The following is a 24114-nucleotide window of genomic DNA, read 5'->3' as shown; positions in this document are numbered from 1 at the left end:
TGGATACGTGCCTGCTACGAGTGTCCCTTCATCAATTTAAACTAATCATCACTCATCCTGTTCGTCGCGATTAGCCAAAAGTGGAAGAAGACGATAAATAACAAAAACAAATTTATCCTCATCGTGGCGATCAACTGGAGAATGTTAAAAGTAGCGTAAAAATATTAAAGGGAAATTCCAGGACATTCAGTAAAAAGACATATCAGAATATGCCCGGACAAGAACTTTCCTTAGAATGAGACATTTAAAATAAATGCAATAGGTTAGCTGGAAAGAAAAGCCGGCAGTGGACTACAGCCTGCAGGGACAAGATATCACGCAAAAAATAAACTATGCATTGTTTTGGAATAAATGTATTCTTCTATCGCGTATTTGATCTCTTGCTGTCAAATCAAATTAACAGCTTTGGTGTATAATATCAAAAGATGCATGAAAACACAGCGTTTCATGGGCCATCTGCTACATTCTACGCATAGCTTTCAACCGCTCGTGTCCGCTTGGTGACGTCACAAGCTCTAGCCAATAACGTGCAAGTCGCGGAGTGGCCCCCCCTGACTTCTATTCTTACGACCACTTCGATAGTTATTCATGTGATGATTGCTGATTCCATTAATAAACTTTTTCGTTTATTGCTATTTTGATGTTTATTCCTTCATCGCAACTTTTAGTTCAGCTGTCCAAACACACAAAAATAATCACGATTTGTGGGTGCAATTTTCGATTAATGCAAGTGCTCAGCAGACAGTCAAATTTCTGTACCATTGCTTGCTCTTCGCTTGTTTGTTTACAAGTTATGGAGGTTAAATTGTGTATTTTACGAAATGTGAAACAAATTTTAATCTTATTTTTTACTTGAATTGTTTAAATGGTCAGTTCCCAATGTCATATTCGCTAAAATGGAAGCTGGAATTACATCTCTAAATATTCATAAATTAGGTGAGTTAAAAAATACAATATTTGGTATGTATGAACACTTATGTGATGCAATCAACTTCTACAATATAGAGAAAGTCTCCAATTTTGTTAATTTTCGGTATACTAACTAATTTTGACCTCCTAATCACGAATCTGTTGAAAAAAAGCCGATTGAATTTTTTATATATATAGGTGTATATGCGTAGTTTTACGAACAAAAATGTAATATCCTGTCATTGTGTCCAACCACGCCGTTGTTTTACAAGAAAATGATTTATGATGTTCAATTCTAGTACGATCCTTATTTATTCGATGAATGTAGGGGTGAAATGAGTGCTAATGGAACCTAACCTCGTGTGAATGGTTCGTGGGGCTACCCGTGGATGGTTTTTGGGGCTAACGTCAATGGTTTGTGGGGCTACCCGTGGATGGTTTTTGGTGCTAACGAACAATGTTTCATCAAAATGTACAATTTCCAGACGTGACTCCCGGTTTTTTACAACAGATTAGTGATTAGGAGGCCAAAATTAGTTAGTATACCGAAAATTAACGAAATTGGAGACTTTCTCTATATTGTACATTCTAGCCTCAACTTCCACTTGAAATAATGCGATTACTTTCAAACTACACAATTTTGTTTCTTCTGCAAGTTAAATATAACCGATTGGTATAGAAATAATGGTAACAGTTCGTTATGTCGGAGACACATTTCTTCATTTTTACAGATGAAACTACTTACGGAAATGAGTTTCTCTAAGGTTTCCAACATTCGTCGAGGTATTTTCTTTCATCGTGGAATCTATTTGACCGGGAAATCATGTATTTTTCAAGAGAAATATCTCACCGACGCACAAGTGCCATTGCTTTCGCTACGTGAACAGGATGCTGTGTACGTTTGATGTTTCCAACCCCCTTTTTTTTAACTATGCTTGCCTAACCTAACCTTATCGGAAATGATTATAATAATAATAATAATGGTAACACTTTACTATACCTGAGACAGATTTCTTCAAATTTACAGGAGAAAGTACTTATGCAAATCATTTTCTGTAGCGTTGTTGATGTTCGGGAATGTAGTTTTGATTCATTTTAATGTGAATGCATGTGGTTTTCTACGTAAATCTATTTCCGACATGCTATTGCTGCTGCCGCCATTTGCTTTCTGCATGAGAGCACAATGTTCTATGTGTTTGATAACGTAAACACCGTAGTCAGTGTTTCAACCCACACCATCTTTTCGCTATAATATGATGTGCCGTTGTCCGTATATGCTAAATTGAATGAAGGGAGTGCTAATGGAACCTAACCCAACAGGCCTAACCTAACCTAGTAGGCATATCTCGTCCCCGTGATGGTTCGTGGAGCTATCGTGAATTTTTGGTCTAACGTCAATGGTTTTTGGGGCTAACGTCAATGGTTTAATAATTACTCTTTATGTCGAAAATTGAACTTTTTTCGTGAAAAATTATCGTGAAGTGTTTTTAATTTTTTTTTTTAAATTTAGGTATTTTTCGGTGAACAAGGATACAACACTGCATGCACACTCCAAATCGACAAAACACTGGCACAACGCGCGATGTACAGGTAAGCTATCGCAATATTGTGTGGAAATAAGGAAGAACAGTAACTACTCGTAAATGTAAGAAATATGCATTATTTTCGTTAGAAATTCATTATTTCACCTAAATAAATGTTCCCGAATGCAGAATAGTACGTTAGCAATGTAAAAAAGTGTGAAATAAATCGTTGACAGGTGTCTCAGGTATAGTAAAGTAGTACCATAATAATAATAATAATATATCTATTGAGCGGGCGAGGTTCAGCATACGCTGTTCTCCGTCAGCTACCCGTGCATAATGTACAATTTGCACACGTGACGAACACTATAGTATGTATTTTTCGATGAGGAAGGTTGGAAACACTGCATACCTACAACAGTAGTCAACCTCTGGCCGATATATTGTGTGTTGTGGAAGCGAAAAAAGGAATAACAAAAACTACTCTCTATGTGAAAAATTGTGTTTGTTTTCGTGTAAAAAGCATAATGGCACATAATGAACTATGTTCCGCAACACACAATTGGTAAGTACTAACCATGCAAAACACAAAATATCCGATGTTAATGTGTCTCCGATATATCGAACTGTTACCGGAATAATTATAGGTGCATAGTTCCAGTGCACTTTTCTGTCATTATGTAGCTTCCTGTGACAAACATAGTTTTTGTACGGGAATGCTAACGGTTCCAAGATGACTCCGTCAGAAAAAAATTACCCCTTTTTCTTGGGGGGGGTATTTAGTACCACGTTTACGTAAATACCATACTGAAATACATGTTTGGGACAAATGTGGATTTATTTATGCAGTTTTGTGGTCGTTGAGCTCCACACTTTGTGGTGCTGTCATTGCTTAAACACACACAGAGGCTCCATTTCCCTTACAGCCCAAGTTATAATTGTTGAATTCTGAAAACTAATCGTGGTACAGTGGGATGCATAAGTATTGCTCGGCAATTTATCCATGACTATTTTCGTTAATTTTTCCCTTGCATCTTGCATGTTTTTAAGCAATGGACTATACTCTTACGTCCTCTGGAGCAGAGGATGTCAGCTGCTTGTTTGGCATTTTGTTCCAATTCTTAAAGCTCTCATTGACTAAAAGAAACGAAGAAATATGGTGATGGACAATTTGCTTGGTAATACTTATGAATCCCACTGTACACATGCATATTTAACACTGCTCGATTATAATTATGCCTGTACACACATTCATCATCGACTTAGTGATTACTTACTGCATGTTTTCTGGAGATTGATCTTTCAATTCTGTATATTCTTATATGCTTATTTGTGTGTGGGCAGACATTCGTCTTGGATGTGGACTGCTGCTGACATTTATGTCATGCAGGGGGGGGGGGGGGGGGGCGTGCAGCATTCCGCACCATGGCTGTGTGGTCTGAGGCGTCAGGCTTTGGGTTCCAGATGGTACACATGCAGGTCTGAGAAAATTGGGGAGCTACGAACGAGTAGCATAACCCCATCATGGAAACCTGCAAATATTGGCTAGGGGGTTTGTCATGCTGACCACACATCATCCCATAACTGGTTGAATGATCTCCCACCTTGGCTTGTGGGAGTGAGACTGGCAGTCGGTATATAGTCGTTGGCCATCACGGACTGTTGCATCATGGATTTACTATTTATGTTGGGGTGCGAAGGGGTTTTATGCTTCATTGTTAGGATACGCAGGTCAAGTTTAGCTCTTAAAATTAAGATAACCTCATGAAATGTTTTTAGCAGCTGATCATGGGGTATCTAGTCTCAAGCACAACACCCCTTCTGGCCGTTCATGAAAATAAGGTAGTAGTCTGTGTTCACGACAATAGTAAATGAAATATTGCTGCTTTCTAGGAAGTGTGAATGCTTGTGTAAGCTCCTTTTTACACCCAAACTTTGAAAATGTATATAGTGAAAACTGTAAGAGATATTTACACCGTGTTTTCTGCATTATAAAGCCTCAACTTTTAAGTGTAAATTTCTATGCACCTGGAAACACTTACATTCTGACAAAGCTGATGGAGCTTTTTCGAAATTTTAAGGGTGATTCATAAATGCAGAGCGAAGAGAATTCAGGGTAGCCAGGAGCAGTCTACGATTCTCTCAAGAGTCCAATTTCAGTTCAAAATCATGATTTATGATTTTTCACATAAATGTATGGCCAATATTTAAGCACATGTTGTGTGCATCTGTTGACAAAATTTCGACCTGATAGTGTTATCTGCTATGTCACAAAAATGGCACTTTTTCACTGAAACCATAAATCGCCAGTCATTGATCCACCAAATGCTGCACATGATCAATATTGGTCATAAATGACAGATGTATATTTCACATTTTCTGAGCTTACAGTCCTTTCTTTCCTCCTAGCAACCCTGTGCTTTCTGAGTTTTAGGCTCTGCCCACTTCCAATTTGATTTATGTGTAAACTTTATCACCACCTCATTTTAAACACTCAAAAGGAGGTTATCTTCAAAATAAACAAAAAAAAAACACTATAATATCATAAATTTACCTGAAAACAAAAAAGGCATATGGGACAAATCTTCAGCCTATTTATGCACACCTAGATCATTTTCTTTTAGTTTTTCAAACTTTCGGACACAAAAGTTGGTAACAGGAAAATCCATTCTCCATATTTTTTTTGTTACTCATATCAATTGAAATAGTCAATAACTTTTCCAGAATACTCCTGACAGAATGTACTTCCTACCTTTTTAACTAAATGTAATGCACTACTCTTATTGTACCTTCAGACTGATGTGTATAATGTATTATTTTCTTCTTTCAGGTCACAAAATAGAAGAAATTAGAACCCGTACTTTAAATAATATAATTTTCAAATTAGATCATGGCTTTGTGGAGGAGAAGGAACTTGCTACGAGGAAGGATCTATTTGTGAAGCTTCTAGAATGGTTTAATTTTGATAATTGCCCAGAGAAAGAAAAAGTTTTAAATCTTCTATTACGACTTGCTAAGGTAAAGTTTTCCATGGTTGTAGCTGTCAGGAAATTATGGTGCCCTGCCAGTAAATAATAATTAATAATTGCTTATTGCTTGTAGGTGGTATAAAGGGTAGTGTGGAAACCGACTTAAAAACCTATTTCCCAAGTGAGATGACAACATAGATTGCAATGCGATGTGTATCGGTAGTGACTTCTTATGGAAGTTATGCAGCTTAGTGTTTAGAACACATTATGCAGATTTGTTTGTCTTGAAAGACGGTAAGTGAATTTATGGAAACAGTTATATTTTTGAAGTGATTTGCAGTCACGAAATGGCATAAATTTGGAAAAAAAATACAAATAAAATAAATAAATAGTACACACAACAAGAGCAGCAACATCGCAATGTGATGCTGGACGTCGAGTATTGGGTTAGGTACTATATTTTGTTTTTCTATGTTAGTAGAACAGAAATAGTATCCTGAGATAGCCTTCATACCAAAACGACAAACCACACGTGTCACTTGGAAGCTAGCACTCAGTAATCAATGCAGTTTTTCAAACTGAAGCGACACAAGCTTTTTTTAAAAAAAACACATGTGTCTCATGATGCATGTTGCCTGTCGCATGTCACTTCGGTCTGAAAGCTCCCTCAATGGTGTGCATCGTGCCATGGTGATCTAAATTCGGAAATTTTTCAACTTGGTCCGTGCATAAAGCAGCTCTGCATTTCAACCAATCCCTAGTAAATTGGTGCCTTGATGTTAAATGTGGCTGGTGCATGGTGCTGATCACATCACCTCCAAAAAAGAAATGCCAAGATTGTGATTTTGTGGAGCCTGAACTCCACATTCCATTTTATGCCTTCATGGCACAGTGCAATGATCACGGGGAACTAAGTGAATATTGTAGCGTGACGTTGGGTATGGCACAGGATCTAGTCACGCCGGGACGTAGCTCAGATAAATAAGATAGGTCTTTAGTTTTGACTTAGCTAACCACCTCTATCCTAAAGGAAACTGATGAAGGTTTGTTGGGAGCGTGTGTTGTTGAATGCTACTCACCCCTTGCTGTAGATCTGACCCTCGGCTTCAGGTTTCTGCGATGGTCGGAATTGGAAACGGGTGGCCGCTGGAGAGATCGCTGGCGGCAGGCAAATTCGGCGGCTTGATTCTATGGAGCGCTCATCTCTGGACTCGGCTTGGATTTTAGGCTAATCATCCTCCGTAGTCCGGACTGCTTCTTGGGCTTCTCGCTTGCTGCCGCCTCGTAAAGTTGCGATCTCTCAACTGGCCGTCATCGTCGTCTCGTTGATCAATTTGCTGGTAATTGTGGAGCAAAGTGAAAGATCGATTTACCGTCTCCAGGGGTTTTATACTTTGGAATTGAGTCATGACTTGGTGACTTTGCACCTTCAGCTGTACAGCTGGGGTATCCCTGGATGCAGATGGAAATTTACAGTGGAGGTGCACTCACCGCTGGCGAGAGCCGTTGCCTTGCTGACTGCGCAGAGCCGAGTGGGAAATTCTTGTTGCTCGGCTCTGCATCCTGTGGAACGTGAGGTGAATGAACGTTCAACTTGCGAACTTCAGAGCGATGTCTTAGGAATATTGATGTTTCTACCTACCTTTATGCTCCCAATTCCTTCATCAATATATTTACTTTTTTATTTATTCATTAGCAACTGTTTTACATATTTTCCTGTAAAATCCATGTACATTCATGGGAAAAAGTACTTCCCCATAGAACCTTGATATCAGTAGTCTTATGGTGGAAGTATTTTTTTCCACGACTGTACACTGATTTTCAACCATTGACTGCCATATTATCAAGTGTGCATTTTCCAGAAGCGGTTTGAAAATTGCTTATTTCTAAAGATATGTAACTAACACAATTTTCCCACTCCCCAGGTTGATGGATGTCCAAGGCTGCTGTACTATATGGGAGCAGTAACTATTTTATCAGCACTTCGCTCATCCACGAGTGTGGATTTGCATCCACTTGTTGATGCACTTGTTGATGCCATTAACACATCTGCTGGTTCCAGCTATGATGGTGATGGAGAAGACCATGACGAACAAGAGGAATTTGTTGAGGAAGAGCAATATATTTTGGACCACGATGCACTGCATGCCCCTTTAGAGGGAGATTATGGGTACAGTGAAGGAGAATCTTCACAGGAAGTTCCAGCACGGTGAGGATTTTACTAGGGCTGATCCGATACTGATACTCTTACCGATTCCCACCGATACCGATACTAGAAAATTGCAATAATAAGAATTTGTTCAAAATATTGATCAATGTTGTTGTGTAAATATTTTTCTCCCCTTACATGCATCAATTTATAACATTAATAAGAGTATTTTGATTTTGAAATGCGTTTGCCTGCTTTCGTTCAAGATATAAGCAGGATTTTTCATTTTTTTACCAAACCTGATTAAATGAGTGAAGCAAAGATGAAAATTACCTTTCACATGTTTTTATTACTCAGATTCTATTTTTGCTTAAACAATCGCAAGGAGGCCCTTGTTAAGTCTCCTTCACCTGGTTTACTCCAGAAAATCTGGATACAGGGATATACAGAGAATGCCCTGATTGTCTCGGTGAAGTTTCAATGTATAAACCTTGCATAAAATGTACACAAAATAAAAAAATGTAGCACATTGGAAATATTACTCACGGTTTTAGCTAGCTTTTTTGTAGTTCAGCGCTGTACTTGTTACCTTATGCTGATCGACGCTAATAATCCATAAACCATATTCTCGAGAGCTCTCGACACTTAAACAAGGCTCACTTATCACTAACAAAACCACTGTTGACATATCTTCCTAATTTCTTAAATGCACTTCCTGATCATTCCGCTTCAGTTTGTAGAAGGCGATGCGATCCGGTTACGCTGCAACTCTTCCTTCTTCCAGGCTGCAAGTTCACCGTTCAAGTTCCTTTTTGGGATCGAACTCACTATTCAATTCAGCATTTCAACGTAACGAAATACCAAAATGTCAACTGCTCGTGTCACTGCAAATTTTCCAAGTTTTGCCAGCAACGAGCATGCGAACACGAACCGCAAAGACGCGACGTCATAACACCTAACCGCCGACTGCACTCTTTGTGCGCCAAAAGTCCAAAACAGTTTATTACTTAAGAGGGGTGCGAAGTGTTCTTTCTCCTCATTCGTTCTGGAGGAAGAGTCTTACAATAATCGGTTATAAATTTACCAAGAAATTTGCTTTAGAATATTCAAGAATTGCATCAGAATATTAAAATACAGTTTTTGCTGCAAAATTGGTACAAAATAAAAGGGAAGTTTGAATTTTGCATAATTTCTCGGATAATTAGACTCCGTAAAAGTGGCATTTTTGCAGACTCCGGGAAAGACCAATATGCCGTAAAAGTATTGACTGGTATCGGCATAGCTTTCAGCTCAGCCCTATATTTTGCCTTATATGTGAGCACAAAAAAGGCGCTGTTGTGGGCTAGTCGTAGAGCATCTGACTATCATGCGGAGACCCGGGGTGGGTGATCCAAGGTAGGATTTTTTCCAGCCTTGTCTCCAGCATAAATGGATACATGGTGGTAACCTTGGGGGTAAAGGCAGACTGAGTATGGTGCTGATCACATCACGTCCAAAATTGCCGAGAACAAAGAATGTGTGGGACACTACTCCCATATTCCCTATACTGCCTCATGACATTGTTCAATCTACATCTCAAACTTTACCCCGTATGTGCAAAGAAATGATCACAACAAGATTTTATTTTGTTTTCACTGGTTATGTTTCAGTAAATATAAAGTTAATTTAGATAAGGCGTAACTTACACCACGTGTTGGAAGGACCTGCCTCTGTAATGCAAACACAGTGTGACAAGTTGTGTCAGTTTGACAAAGATTGTAGCAAGCATAACAAGAGTGAAGAGGGCAATGTGCTTCAGTTCATCCAATGAGTGTGGACTGTTTTTGTACACCCTCCCCCTCTCTCCCTCTCTCTCTCTCTCTCTCTCTCTCTCTCTCACTCTCTCACTCTCTCTCTCTCTCTCTGTCTCTCTGTCTGTCTGTCTGTCTCTTGATAGCTGATCCACAAACTACTAACACATCATACACTCCAAGTAGCTATGACATATGGGGATAAGGTAATGAAAGATCGCGGAGCTCATTTTTTGTACACTTAATTTACTCTCCTTCTCCTTATATACACACTTCCAGTCCTGATGTAATACATCATGATCTAGATTGCCTCTTGTTCTATTACAGGAAGTGCACTCTAATGGACGTAATGCTATGAGCACACTATTTAGTATAGTACAAGCTCATTCCTGCAGTTTATCACACAGGAGTCCCTGTTCACTGCGTTCATAAGCAAAAGATAGCCGCTTGAATTGAATGCTGAACTCTACTGTCTTTTTGAGTTGGAGCTGGGAATTTTAAGTCCGTGACAACTAGCATGCCACCGCCCTTCTGGGACGAAGGCCCTTTTGTTGAGCTGTATGACAGTTGCCTCCAAGAGGCAACCTTAACAAGAGCATTTAACCCCCTCATGGTAGGGGCCCGGGCCCACCTACCAACTGCCGTCCTCAGTCCCACCTGGTTTTATTCACTCACCCGAGGTAGGAGATTATCCAACCAGACGGGGTGAAGTGTGGTCAGCACGGCTAACCCCCAGTTGTTCTTGTAGGTTTTCATGACCGGGGTACGCTACTCATTCGTAGCTCCCCAATTTCCTCACGATGGTGGGTGGCCACCAGTTCCATACACAGACTGAAATCTCAGGAGGAAAGTAGTTATGCTTCCCCCAGGAGACTTGAACCTGCATGCATCCTATAGCCGGAGCCCAAAGCATGAAGCCTTAGACCACACGACCACAGTGCGGACTGACAAGAGCATTTACAAACATGAATTATACACAGTTTTTATCCATTTCACAGCAGTGCATTTATAACACCATTAATAGGGGGTATCGAAAAAAGCAAATTTTTTATGATGCTTTTGGGGTAGAGCGGAAAAGTTGCCTCTATACATAAGTAACGTCTGTTCAAAATTTCACCACCCTAGGATAATGTCTTCTGTTCTGGCAAGGGACGTGAAATTTCAAAAATTTAGTAAAATCGGCAATTTTTTTTTTTTGAAAATTTTTTCAAATTTCACAGCACTTTGTGGTAGTGTGCAAAAGTTGCACCTATGTATGGTTAATTACAGTGCAAAATTTGGCGCCCCACGAACAATATGTTCTGTTCTGGCAAGGAGCCTGAAATTACCCAAAAATCGACAAATACACTGTTTTTTCATTATTTAACTAACATTTATTAAACATAAACCAGAATTGTCATACACTCGCATACTATTAGATATAAGAATTAAGAAATAAGTATTCAAAATTAAAAGTACGAAAATGTGTGTTTTGTAGGTAATAATAATGTAAAATATGTGTCTTTAGGTTTTGTACTGTCTGACAAACAGCCCATTGCACAGCTCTCCCGATCTTCAGTTCAAGACGACGCAGTACCCCATTGTGAACTCCAGTATTTACGACCGTTCCATCACACCCTAGAACAAGAATATGGTTTAAACCTCCAGGCACTTCTGCTGTGATATAGTCGTAAATACTTTCAGCAATGGCCAGACTTGATCCTGAAGCTGGTGTAACATGACCAACGTAGCTAGATCCTGGTTGTTTCACCAAGGAATAGTGTTCCTCTACAATTGTTCTTTGGTAGTATTTATCATCCTCCTTTTCTGTTGACAATGTTTTGTCACGTCGGCCATCGAAGTAAAGACCTGTTAAATGATCATTGTCAATGTCCGAACTCTCACTTTTAAGCTCTTGCATGGTTCGATACCTTTCTCTAGCAATTTTGTTCTTATCAATCACTAAAGATGTATCCGATTCAGAGACTAGGCCTACGTCGTGCAGAACGCTAGAAGCTATGGCAGCCGTGGCTTGAAGCGATACCCCAAATCTTTGGCTTATTAAGGTGCTATTTGAAAGTTTCTTTCGCATTTGCGAAGAGGATGAAGTCGACGGTCCGGGATTGTAGTCGTAGTCATCAGGTTCAGGTTCCTTATCCTCATTCATTGCCTCATCATCTTCTAATAACGTTGATGTTGATGAGAGCTCATCACCATCAGGCTGCGATGAGCAGGACGCAGTAGATTTAGAACTACGAAGGAATTTTTTTGTCTTCCTTTCAGCACGTGCTTGGAGCTTTTTGGTTTCTTGCAAATCGAGCGATCCAATGCACATTAGGTGCTTTGTTCTCTGATCAGCAAGAAATGTCTGTTCCTTAAAGGGGACCTTGGATTCCTTCGGGCAATTGCAGTCTGTAAACGTGGAGCACTTACAAGTTGCTATATCAAAAAGAAAGCATGATTCTTCTTTAAACTTCTCCACCCTTGCTTTAGTTGCCATGCTTTTCTCTATTCTTTTATAAACAGCCTTGATATCGATATATTTCTTGTGATATGCATGAATCATATCAAGGACACGTTTCTTTGAAACTGTCGGAATGGAAGCATCAGAATACAGCATTTGCAGCTTTACACAAACTTGCTCTGCGATGTAAGAAAATGCAGGTTCCTTGTTACCAGTTGTTTCAGATCCAAGACGCCACCTTTCGTAAATGCAGCATTTATTAACATCCTCTTTTGTTGGAAGCATCCCAGCAAAATCTGTTGGTGATCCGAAAATTGGGCAGTCTAATGCTCCTCGCTTTGAAAATTTTGAAGATTTTGCCATGTTTTGTTGCTCACTGCTAGCTCAGTTCACGACCTGTAACAAGAAAAAGATTAATAATTAATAATCATTAATTAGTGGTTAATGATAATCTGGAAAATCTGCTGTTAACATAATTGTTAATAAATCATATTTATATCTAAAAGTATAATGAAAAACAGTGTATTTGTCGATTTTTGGGTAATTTCAGGCTCCTTGCCAGAACAGAACATATTGTCCGTGGGGTGCCAAATTATGCACTGTAATTAACCATACATAGGTGCAACTTTTGCACACTACCGCAAAGTGCTGTGAAATTTGAAAAAATTTTCAAAAAAAAAAAAAAATTTGCCGATTTTACTAAATTTTTGAAATTTCACGTCCCTTGCCAGAACAGAAGACATTATCCTAGGGTGGTGAAATTTTGAACAGAAGTTACTTATGTATAGAGGCAACTTTTCCGCTCTACCCCAAAAGCATCATAAAAAATTTGCTTTTTTCGATCCCCCCTAACCATTAAGCCTTGTTTCCATGATATGAAAAACTCAATATGCTGACCAAGGCAGAAATTTATTTTATTATAAAACATAAACGTAACGTTTCAACTTTCTAGCAAGGTCTTCTTCAGACTCTGCACCAAGTACAAATGTACTCCCCTCCAGACATTAGAAAGTTGTTCTGGAACATTCTAGCAGGTGACTTTCCCTTGTCAACTGTACTTTCACCTGAATATTTGACAAACAGCAGTGCATGTTAAAAATCACACAGTACCATTCAAGTATATTATATTGGAGTTTGATCTTCCTACAGTAACGAACATTTCCGTGATAAATAATTTATTGGGTCAACCTAGAAATAAAACATCACCTCAAGTAAATTTATATCTGTAAGGCAAAACCCACTGCAGTCACCTGATTACATGCATTAGTAAAATAACTAATAAACCTTTCAGGATCTGTAAACTGTATTGGTATTTGATATTGGATTGGTAGAATATTGGTATTGGTTCACATCAGTATTGGTTAACATTTTATATCAGTCCATCTCCATTCATTTTCCTCTTTTTCTCTATAGGTCATCATGTGCACCAGTTGAGGCAAGAATGAAAGGAGATGGATATTTTCATCAGAAACAGGCATTAAGTCATTTGGTACCAGATACATCACAAAGTTTCAAGCACCTTCTGTTACCATGGCAGCCATTGCTTTCGACAGACAATCAGGTTTTGTTATCGATTGAAACATCTTTGCAGAGCGAGGATGAGACCATTCTTTTATCCACTTGTGGATTCTTTATCGATGTCATGCTTCAAGATTTCCCTGCCGAAGTCTTTCTGCAAAGATGCGGCATTGTGAAGGTAAAAATCTCAAGTTTTGATCTTATGGAGTAGGGAGGGACATATAAATTCTTCAACCAATTGGGTTCGTCCAAGTACCATGGTATACTTAGAGGCGTGCATATTTCTTTTTTGACAGAAACACTAAATGCGAAATTACACACTGCAATGTTCATTTTCATGTTATTGAAAGATGTGAAGTGCATTTTCCTCCCATGTGTGATGTGAAATAAACATGAAATTTAGAGTTAATTTACCAATGCGACACTGTCTCAAGTCTGTATTATCCTATGAGTTATGCAAATCTCAGAAAATTTATTAATTCCGCTGTTAACATTTGAGGAGCAAGAATGGACTCCTTTACACAGGAATAAACTTAATACTCTGATAACTTCATAATTGTACTATTACAAGGTAAATATTTATCTTGTGAAATAATTATGGTTTTCAAAATCAAATTTAGGGTTATATTCACCATATTGACACTGTAATTCTATTTTATATACCACTTTTGATTCTGAAATGTGCCCAGTTTTTTAACTGAAATCTTGATCTTTTATTCACCATAAATATGTAGCTGTAGGTACACTGCATTGCCTAGCTTATGCTTCAGAGCAACAGTTCATTGTCCAAGGTGCATCTAAACCTTATGGCCACTGCCTGTTAGGAAAAGAATGGTTCTATCATTCTCTGCCTCTCCCTGAACTACGAGCAAAGGGTGTAGGTTGACAGCAGTCATTTATGACTGGGCAATTAATCAGGCATGTTGCAACACTGCTTTTTACACTTGAAAACAACAACATCTGGAGACAGAAAGTCTAACTCTGTTCTCGTGTTTACGTGTTTGTCATGGATGCTCTATTTAGGTTATACCAGTGGATTCCAAAGTGTGCACCTTGGCTGGTTTACAGGGGCACTGCGCAATGTTCCAATATTTTCATTGAAATGACACTTACTTGTTACACGTGGTTTCAGATATGATTGTTCCAAATGTGTGCTTGTTTTTAATGTTGCTGAATTTGAAGTATGTGTTTATTTTTTAACTTCTTAAGGCAAGTAACCTAACCACGCTGAGCATTGCAAGTGTTAGATAGGCCTATATCCTGACTTTGGCACTGCAGAAAAATCTTGAAACACTAAGAGTGCCATGAAACAAAACAGTTTGCGAACCCCTGGGTTATACATTGGTGAAAATTGTGTGCCTATTTCACTACACGATTTCTAATTAGTGAATAATTAGTAAATATTAATTACCATGTAAGTCTTGAAGCTATCCTGGCGACGAATGATGAAAACATTCTCTCGGGCTATCGACCAGGTGAGTTTTGTAAAGGATTTCAAGCTTTCGGAAGCTAACAACACTCTCATCTTTGAAGAGATCACCTGGCCGATATCCCGAGAGAATCTTTTCATTAATTACCATGTCTGGATAAAATAGTGTATGAATATCAGATAATGAAAATAAAAAAACGTGTACATTGCACTTAACACATGAATTAAACATCCGTAATGCACTAACACACCATACTCAGATATTGTTACTGCAACAAGTACATCCCAACTGACAATCTAGCTAACAGTACAATCAAACTGTTTTTTTTTTCTTCTGAAAAGTGAAATTCATAAAACTGTTTTTAGGTTCTCTATTTCAAAAAATGTTTTGCATTTAAAAAAGTACATAGGAACCAGTTTCCATGAAAACTGAAAGTATTAAAATATTTCAACAGCACTACTAGCTGTGACCTAGTGGCTTGCAGCAAAACTGGAAAAACCAGAAGCCTGCCAAATTGTCAATGTTTATATTAAAAAGGGGAGAAGCCAGTGAATTCCCTTTCTGAGACAGAATGTATGTTGTACCGTTATTATTTTTCATTCATCAAGCATTGTGATTATTAAAATATCATTTTATTTCAGGACAGTGATAATTGTACTAATGACATGTCAAAACTTTATGGAGAATTGTGTGTAACTGTAAATTATACTTACTCAAAATTATATTTAATAAAAATATATCTTAAATAGTAAACTTTGTGTGCAAATGTCTATAGTCTCTTCCTTCCTCTATATGTTGTTCCATTGGAACACTGTAAGCTATAAAGTACTCAATTTGAAGATGTATCGTTCCATTAGCCACTGAAATTACTAAAACACCAAGAAATCAGATTTGGTATATTAAAATAATAATTTTTGCACATTCCTATTTTCATATAGTAATAATTTTAGTATGGAAATTTTCTTCTTGTGAAGAAAATTTAATAACATGGCTGTTTTTCTTCATTTATTATAGGTCCTTTTACAGCTGTTGGATATGAGCCATCTTAAAAGCAAACCAGTGACTATTGCAATTGTAAAGTGCCTTCGGAAATTAACCATCAGTATTTATTCTCGTTTAAATTACTATTGTGATCCCTGCATAGCAAATATGAAGATGGAGGTAATATAAGGATCCCTATTCTTACCTACTTGATGTTTTGTATTTCCATGTTGCACAATTGGATAGTTATTTCGGATTATTTCGAAGGCTCACTGCTGCCAACAGCTATAGTGTTAAAAAAAAGTCGTATTCAATGCTGAAAAATGGACGATAAGTGCTGTGAATAATACAAAATTTCAAGTAGGTAATTTTTCTGGATCCATCGTGAATCCCTATTCTTGTTTTAAGACCTGTATCTTCATCAGACTCAGTTACTTCAAGGTGAAATGTTGGTTTTTGTAAAGAAGTATTGGTAGAATTGTAAATCATGAATGTATTGAGTAGGGTCTTGAATCGTACACCCAAAACCTAATTAAGGAGATTATATCAGGATATCAACCAGGCCAGATCTGGATCTCGTTCCGAGCTTTCAAGCGCTAGGGCCACACTCATTGTCAGGCACTGAAATGCGGAGATGTGTAAAACCATTTTTATGTACAGGGTGCAGTTGGCAACCTTGTCATTATATTGTATATTGTACATAAATTGCCATTTGCAGTAGACTGTGCTTCAGTTGTTGTTTGCTGTCACTGTGCAGTGTGGGTGCCAACATAGAACAGTGAAATGCAGAACATGGAGCTTTCATAATTGGGAAAAGAGAGACGCGGTATTTATGGAGCTTTTGTTGAGAATGCATACTTTCACTGTTAAGCGCAATACACTCATAACACACTTTTTATTGCCAATGAAATTAGAGTAATTTTAAGGTAACTTTGCCATTGTGATTTCGAATATAGCATCAGTTTTTCTACATTGACTAGTTTTTGAGTAATGGCTGTTCCATTCAAAAACATAAAAAAATCATGTTATTTAATGATAAGGCTTAGTGTAGCGACAACATGGGAATTGTCTCAAATAATGCTGATCTATGAACATTTAATATGTATTGGTTTACAGAGAGCTCATTGAGATACTTAACAATGAGATTTTCTTATGTGTAGGGTATCAGGATAATCATGTTGAAGACCCCAGCAAAAATCTTCCATCGTGTGTGTGTTTAATCTACCTTGATACCTTTCTCCATCACCTTTATATCTGGTTGAAACGTCTACTCTTGGTCTTCACTAAAGCCACCAAGAATATCTGGAAATATATCTAAGGCTGTAGAGGAAATGTATCTTTGTGCTCAAATTGAGAAACTAAAATCAGGGATCTTTGATGACCCTCAAATTCGTAAACTAATGATTCAAATCTCTCAACATTTTGTGAATAATATTGAAGCTTATTCAGGGTTCAGTTATGTCTCCATTGTCAAGAACTTCTTGGAAAACCACAAAACTGAAAACTGAATAACTGGTGAAAAACATGCTCACAAACTTTAAAAAAAATTGGGTACCAATACTCAGTCCAAGAAACTAACTAACTAACTAACTAACTCTCTAGCCTTCTTGAACCTGAAGGTTCATGGCTGCAGCAACACAGGCGTTCCATCTGTCCCTATCCTGAGCTAGATCTATATACATTTTCCATCCCCACCGATTTCCTTTAGGTCCATCTCAACTTTATCCCTCCATCTTCGTCTTAGCCTTCCTACAGGTCTCTTATCATCAGGTTTTCCAACAAGAATCCTGTAAACTCTTCTTTCCTATCCCATTCATTTCAACGTTCCCCGGTTGTACACCAGTCATCAGAAAGTTAGTCCGCTACTCCTTTAGTCGGGAACATGAGAATCTTTGCAAATAATCAGGGCTTGCTGGGTAGAATAGAAACACATCACAGTATTCAAGGTTAAACGCAGTTTTATAATCACTTATATTTCCTATTGTATGTGGACGTACAAGCAAGGTACAGATTTGCTTATGTTTCTGCCTGAAGACGAACAATTCTATAGCATATTAAATCACATCACAATCACTAAAGTGTAAATCACCAACCCTGAGACCTTCTGTAAACAAACGGTCTCACCGATTTGATGTATCACTCTGCATCAGCTGATTCATGACCGCAATCATTTGCTGTTACACTCATAGTTCGCCGCACCTATTCATTTTATATAAGAGCCTCTGAATGTGAGAACCTGCTCTCAAAACAGACGAATATGCAGCCGCATACATTGTTACTCACCCGGCCATTCTCTCTTTCATAACCCTTAAAACTGCAGACACTGACACACCACTGCGCTGGGACACGAACTTAACCATTTCATTTACTCGTTTCTCAGGATACCACTGACAGAATGTTACATAAATATTGAGTAGAATCTGTTTCTCACCCCTTTTCAAAGGCTGTCCTTGCTGGTGTTTTGAAAACAAGCTCGGAGAACATGGAGACTTTCCTGCACGCATAGAACTCGACATGTTATTTTTCTAAGGATAAATCAGGCAATATTACTAAGTTGCACTACTTCCTTGCTGTTCACATGATTATTTTTAGAAAATAACCATTGTTATAAAATATCATTATGTACACAAATCTCTAAGCTCATTGAAAGTTACAATGCATATTACTAGAAAATGTTCACACTTATCTTGCCTTGCCATGTCACCAAGTTATTTTACGAAGTGCACTATATTTGGCGGAACAAAAATCGTTATTAGGATCCTTGTCAAAGTTTCCAACCGCAATAAATTTACGAACTTTTTGTCTTGTTGTGATCATCATCATCAACTTACAGCAATGCATATGGCTGTTTATGCCCATTATATATTTTATTTACATAAGATACAATTTACATAAAAATCTACAAACAAATTTCAAATACACTCCTATCTATATCATCCTTAGAAATATACATTACCATGTTATATCATTTTGTCTAAAAAAATTCAAGTAAAATATATTCAATTCACATGCAAGAAAGAAGCCAAATTTATGGGAAATGATTACTGGTGCAAAGAGTTAACCGTAAAGGTGAAGCAATAAGTACAAATGAAAGAGCATTGGGTTTAAAGTGAGACGTCATTTGCGGCAGCGTATCCCATACTACAAATTGGCCATTGTTTTACCTTACGTAATGAATCCTGTAACAACGCTGGATTTTCATGTGGATTATTTTACTTCTATGAGTTTGCTATGCTTTCTGCATGCAGGTGGTTTTGTTTACAGAAGGTCTCAGGGTTTGTGATTTGAACTTTACACACACTTGCATATAGAATTAACGTTGGACGAGACAAATGTAAATACACGAAAGTTTCTGTACTTAATTATTATTTCCGAGTATAGCCAGAATGAAACTAAAATAAAAATCAATTACACTATTCGGGCATTCCATTAACCGTTACCACGTTTCTGTTGATTTCTCACCTTCACCAGTTTTCTAACAGTCTGTCGTCAAGTGAAAAACATTCAGGTGGGTTCACTTCCTCTGCTAAGATGAGAAAGTGACATCAACACAAACAGATTATGACGTATTTCTAAACATATACACAAGTTCCAACCACAAATGTATCAATCTAACTATAGTTGTCTGTGACAACTTGCACATTATTGAAGTAACAAACATTTTAAAAATCGTAACTTCTTACAAATATAAAACCTTAAACTCTCAGGTTCGTTACATCGTGCCACATGGCCTGCCCACCTAAGTCCTCTTGATTTAATCATTCTAATAATATCTGGACATGAATACAAATTATGTAGTTCTAAATTATGTAACCTTCTCCACTCACCTGTCTATTCATCCCTTTTAGGCCCAAATATTTTCCTAAGGATCATATTTTCAAATACTCTCAATTTATGTCCCTCTTTCAATGTAAGGGAGCAAGTTTAGCATCCATATAATAATACAGGAAAAATTACTGTTTTGTATATTTTAACTTTTAGTTTCTTTGATATTAAACAAGAAAACAAAGGTTTATGAAGAGAAAAGGAACATGCATTTCCTGAATTAAGCCTGCTTTTTATTTCCTCTTTAATATCATTTTCATTTGTTAGTATTACTCCTAAGTACTTGAATTTGGAAACTGGTTCATATGAGTTGTTATCAATAATTAGATTTTGATTATTACCTAACACTTGGTTTTGGCCTGTAAGCATATATTTAGTTTTCTCTTTGTTAACTTCCAAACCTATCTCTTTAGCAGTTTTGAAAAATATTTTAGCATTATTGTTAATTGTATTCACATCATCCCCCAGTAAGTCTACATCATCTGCATATGCTAACAACTGAGTCACACCATTTAATTTTAGTCCTTCTTTAGTTTCTTTTACCTTCCTAACAGCATATTCTAAGGCAAAATTAAAGAGCAATGGAGATAATGCATTTCCTTGTTTTAACCCATCATGAATTGTAAATTTGTCAGACATATTAACATCCACACGAATTTTACTTTCTGTTTCACTGGTGCATACTTTTATCATTAGCATTTTGTAGGTTTGGTGCGTATTACTCACAATTCCAGAATATAAAAAATACGCTAAAAACTGTACTTACGTATGCGAGTATGTTGTTCCTATTTTTCTTTTCATAGAACGACATTTCGGAGATTAACTATCCCCTTCTTCAGGTTCGTATGAAAAAAAAATAGGTACTTAGCATAGTACCACGTCGAAATGTAATATAAGGATTGTGGACAAGGGTTGGTGTGGATACATTTCAAATATTATATCCTCACCCTAGAGGTATATAAAAAGCTCGTCGTTCACTAAAAAAACTTGCACAATAAACCTATTCTTGTGTTAAAAATGTTAAAAACTAAAAAACCTGCATGTATCACTATACAACTTGCAGGTTCGGCCATTCCTGCCCAACTGTGCTTCCTAATCTACATGAAGGTCAGTTCTCCACGAATGTTTTCCTCTCCCCTTTATTTTCTCATTTCCCCTTATCACGTCACAAATCCAACGTAAATTCACGTTCTTCACGGGCAGCTTGGATAACTTCCGGAGAGACGTGGAAACCGATATTGGGTTCAATCTTCCAGGCTTTGTCCCATTTTTGAGGAAATTGATCCACCCTTCTTCTAAATTTCCTTCATCACTATTAAGATTATTCTTCCCCCCTCTACAAATATTCACTGTTTCATACACTCCTTCCCACATTGACATTCTCTTAGAGTACATAGGACAGACAGGTCGAAATATGGGTAAAAGATGGAGAGAACATGAAAAAGATATAAGAGAAAAAGTTCCCAAAACAGGTCTCTCAGAACACATTTTGGAAAGTGGACATAGAATCGCAAAAAAGGAGATATGTAATTAGAAAAGAGAAGAGGAAGTTAGGAAGAAATGTGTATGAAACAGTGAATATTTGTAGAGGGGGGAAGAATAATCTTAATAGGGATGAAGGAAATTTAGAAGAAGGGTGGATCAATTTCCTCAAAAAATGGGACAAAGCCTGGAAGATTGAACCCAATATCGGTTTCCACGTCTCTCCGGAAGTTATCCAAGCTACCCGTGAAGAACGTGAATTTACGTTGGATTTGTGACGTGATAAGGGGAAATGAGAAAATAAAGGGGAGAGGAAAATATTCGTGGAGAACGGACCTTCATGTAGATTAGGAAGCACAGTTGGGCAAGAATGGCTGAACCTGCAAGTTGTATAGTGATACATGCAGGTTTTTTAGTTTTTTAAAATTTTTGACACGAGAATAGGTATATTGTGCAAGTTTTTTTAGTGAACGACGAGCTTTTTATATACCTCTAGGGCGAGGATATAATATTTGAAATGTATCCACACCAACCCTTGTCCACAATCCTTATATTACATTTCGACGTGGTACTATGCTAAGTACCTAGTTTTTTCATACGAACCTGAAGAAGGGGATAGTTAATCTCCGAAATGTCGTTCTATGAAAAGAAAAATAGGAACAACATACTCGCATACGTAAGTACAGTTTTTAGTGTCTTTTTTATATACTTTTATCATACTACCAAGCTTCTTAGGTATTCCAAACTCTACTAATATATTATATAATTTATCTGTTTTGGCTGAATCATATGCTTTTTTGAAATCAATGAATAGCTGATGGACACTTTGATTATATTCCCACTTTTTCTCAAGTGTCTGTCTGATGAGAAAAATTTGATCTGTAGTTGATCTGTTACGTTTAAATCCACATTGATAATCACCTATAATTTCATTAGCATATGGGGTTAGTCTTCTTAATAGAATGTTAGGTAATATTTTATATGTTGTTGAGAGTAGAGAAATTCCACGGTAATTGTTGCAGTTCATTTTATCACCTTTTTTAAACACAGGAACAATTATAGATTCTTTCCACTTTTGAGAGATTTCTTCTTTATTCCATATTAAACAAATTATTTTATGAATTTGACATATTAATGAATTTCCACCATATTTAATTAACTCAGCTGGTATTAAATCAATGCCAGGTGCTTTGTTATTCTTTAGCCTTTTAATAGCATCTTTAACTTCAGTCAAGTTAGGTTCTGGAACTAAAGGTTCCGCTGTGTGTACTTCATTTACTTCTGATTTATCTCCTACATGAACATTTAAGAGGTCATTAAAGTAGTTCTTCCATCTATTTAAAATATCGCTTGGGTCAGCTAAAAAATTGCCATTTTTATCTTTTATCAAGTTTACTTTAGGTTGCCACCCCTTTCTAAATTCATTTACATCTTTATATAAATATCTGATATTTTTGTTTTTGCTGTTTGTTTCAATTTCGTTAATTTTACTTTTCATGTAATCTATTTTTTTTTTTTTTTACTTCTAAACGTGCAGTTAACTTCTTGCTTTAATCTATTATAATTGCTTAGATTTGTATCATGAGAGTTATTTAACCACCTAAGTCTAGCCTGATTTCTTATTTCTATTAGGTTATGACATTCGTTATCAAACCATGGCTTACTTTTTCTTGGTTTATGGTATCCTATACTTTCTTCAGCTGCTGATTCTATTGCATTACGTATGTGCTCCCAATTCTTATTTATGTCTGTTTCATTTATATTTTCATCATCATTTAAATCCTGCAAAACATCAAATCTATTTGACAGTTTAATTTGGTAATCTTTCTTAATTCTTTCATCAGCAAATTTTCCTGTATTAAATTTTATAACTTTTAGATTTTGTTGCTTATGATTTATCACTGCGAGTCTTTCTCTTAATTTAGCAATTACTAAATAATGGTCACTAGCACAGTCAGCACCTCCATGTGAATGAACGTCAATTATACTAGTATGTCTTCTCTTATCAATGAGAATATGATCTATCTGATTATGAGTTTTACCATCTGGAGAAGACCAGGTATATTTGTGGATATCTTTATGTTTAAAAGTGGTACTTTTCACAATTAAATTCTTTGAGGTTGCGAAAGTAATGAATCTTATACCATTATCATTACTTAATTCATGAAGACTTTCTTTACCAATCGTGGGTTTAAATGTCTCTTCTTTGCCAATATGTGCATTACAGTCACCTAACAGAATTTTCATATCATACTGAGAAAATTTATCAAAGACCTGTTCTAACTCTGTATAAAAATCATCTTTAGTATTATCATCTTTATCTTCCGTTGGTGCATGTATGTTTATTAAAATAATTTTACACCACCTACTCTGTAAAACTGCATTTGATATCCTATCATTAATAAATTCTACTGTTTTAAGAGCCGAGATAATTCTATTATTTATAAAAAAGCCTGTTCCAAAATTATGATTTTCAGTACCACCATAGAAAAAAGTATAATTTTTAGTTTTACATTTCCCTTCTCCTGGCCACCTAACTTATTGGACAGCTACTACATCTAATTTATACTTAACTATCTCATTAACTGTACACTGAAATGCCCCAGGCCTGTAAAGGCTCAGAACATTCCAGGTGCCTAATTTAATATCCTTATTCCTAATGTAGATCTTATCCTTAGTCCAGGGACCTCCCAAAGTAGTCCCCACCCGGAGATCCGAATGGAATATTTTACCTTGGGAACATCCATGGCCTTATATTGCTGATTCTTGACATGTCTTTTTACAGTGCAGAGTTGTCAGCTCTACACCTAACCCCCAATATCAATGAAGGACCGCACCTGTCGTTGGTCAGCGGATCCCTCGGATCTAGCTGGGAGGATCACATAGTAGTCCACCAACTGTCCCCCACTTGTGGGACGCTCATAGAGCCATGACAGGACAGCTCTATAAATCCCAACAAAGCAAAATGTTGACCATTTCACTCTGTTGGTTGACTAACTGCAGTGAACGAGCCACTGGGCGATGAGGTCGTCACATCCTCGGTAACGCATCTGACTACCATGCTCAAGGTCCCGGGTTCGATCCCCGGCCGGTTC

At 37.1% G+C, this 24114-nt stretch overlaps 1 protein-coding gene across 2 annotated transcripts in view; it reads left to right on the top strand.

The window, feature by feature from the left end:
* Positions 1–753: 753 nt before the first annotated feature.
* The window catches only part of ana3 (rotatin homolog anastral spindle 3), a 74351-nt gene continuing 50990 nt past the window's right edge, over positions 754–24114 (top strand). The window contains exons 1-5 of one of the 2 annotated variants that reach the window (XM_083129241.1): positions 754–936; positions 5263–5450; positions 7327–7610; positions 13197–13479; positions 15746–15892. In XM_083129241.1, the coding sequence (XP_082985367.1) occupies positions 897–936; positions 5263–5450; positions 7327–7610; positions 13197–13479; positions 15746–15892 (942 nt within the window). In that variant the 5' untranslated portion in view covers positions 754–896. The remainder of the gene's footprint in view (positions 937–5262; positions 5451–7326; positions 7611–13196; positions 13480–15745; positions 15893–24114) is intronic. The other variant, XM_083129242.1, reaches the window with a different exon arrangement.

This window comes from Lepisma saccharinum, chromosome 1 (assembly GCF_977018435.1).
Source record: "Lepisma saccharinum chromosome 1, izLepSacc3.1, whole genome shotgun sequence".
Lineage (NCBI taxonomy): Eukaryota > Metazoa > Arthropoda > Insecta > Zygentoma > Lepismatidae > Lepisma > Lepisma saccharinum.
Note: the sequence above shows the minus strand (reverse complement) of the source record. Positions and strands in the feature narration are given on the sequence as shown.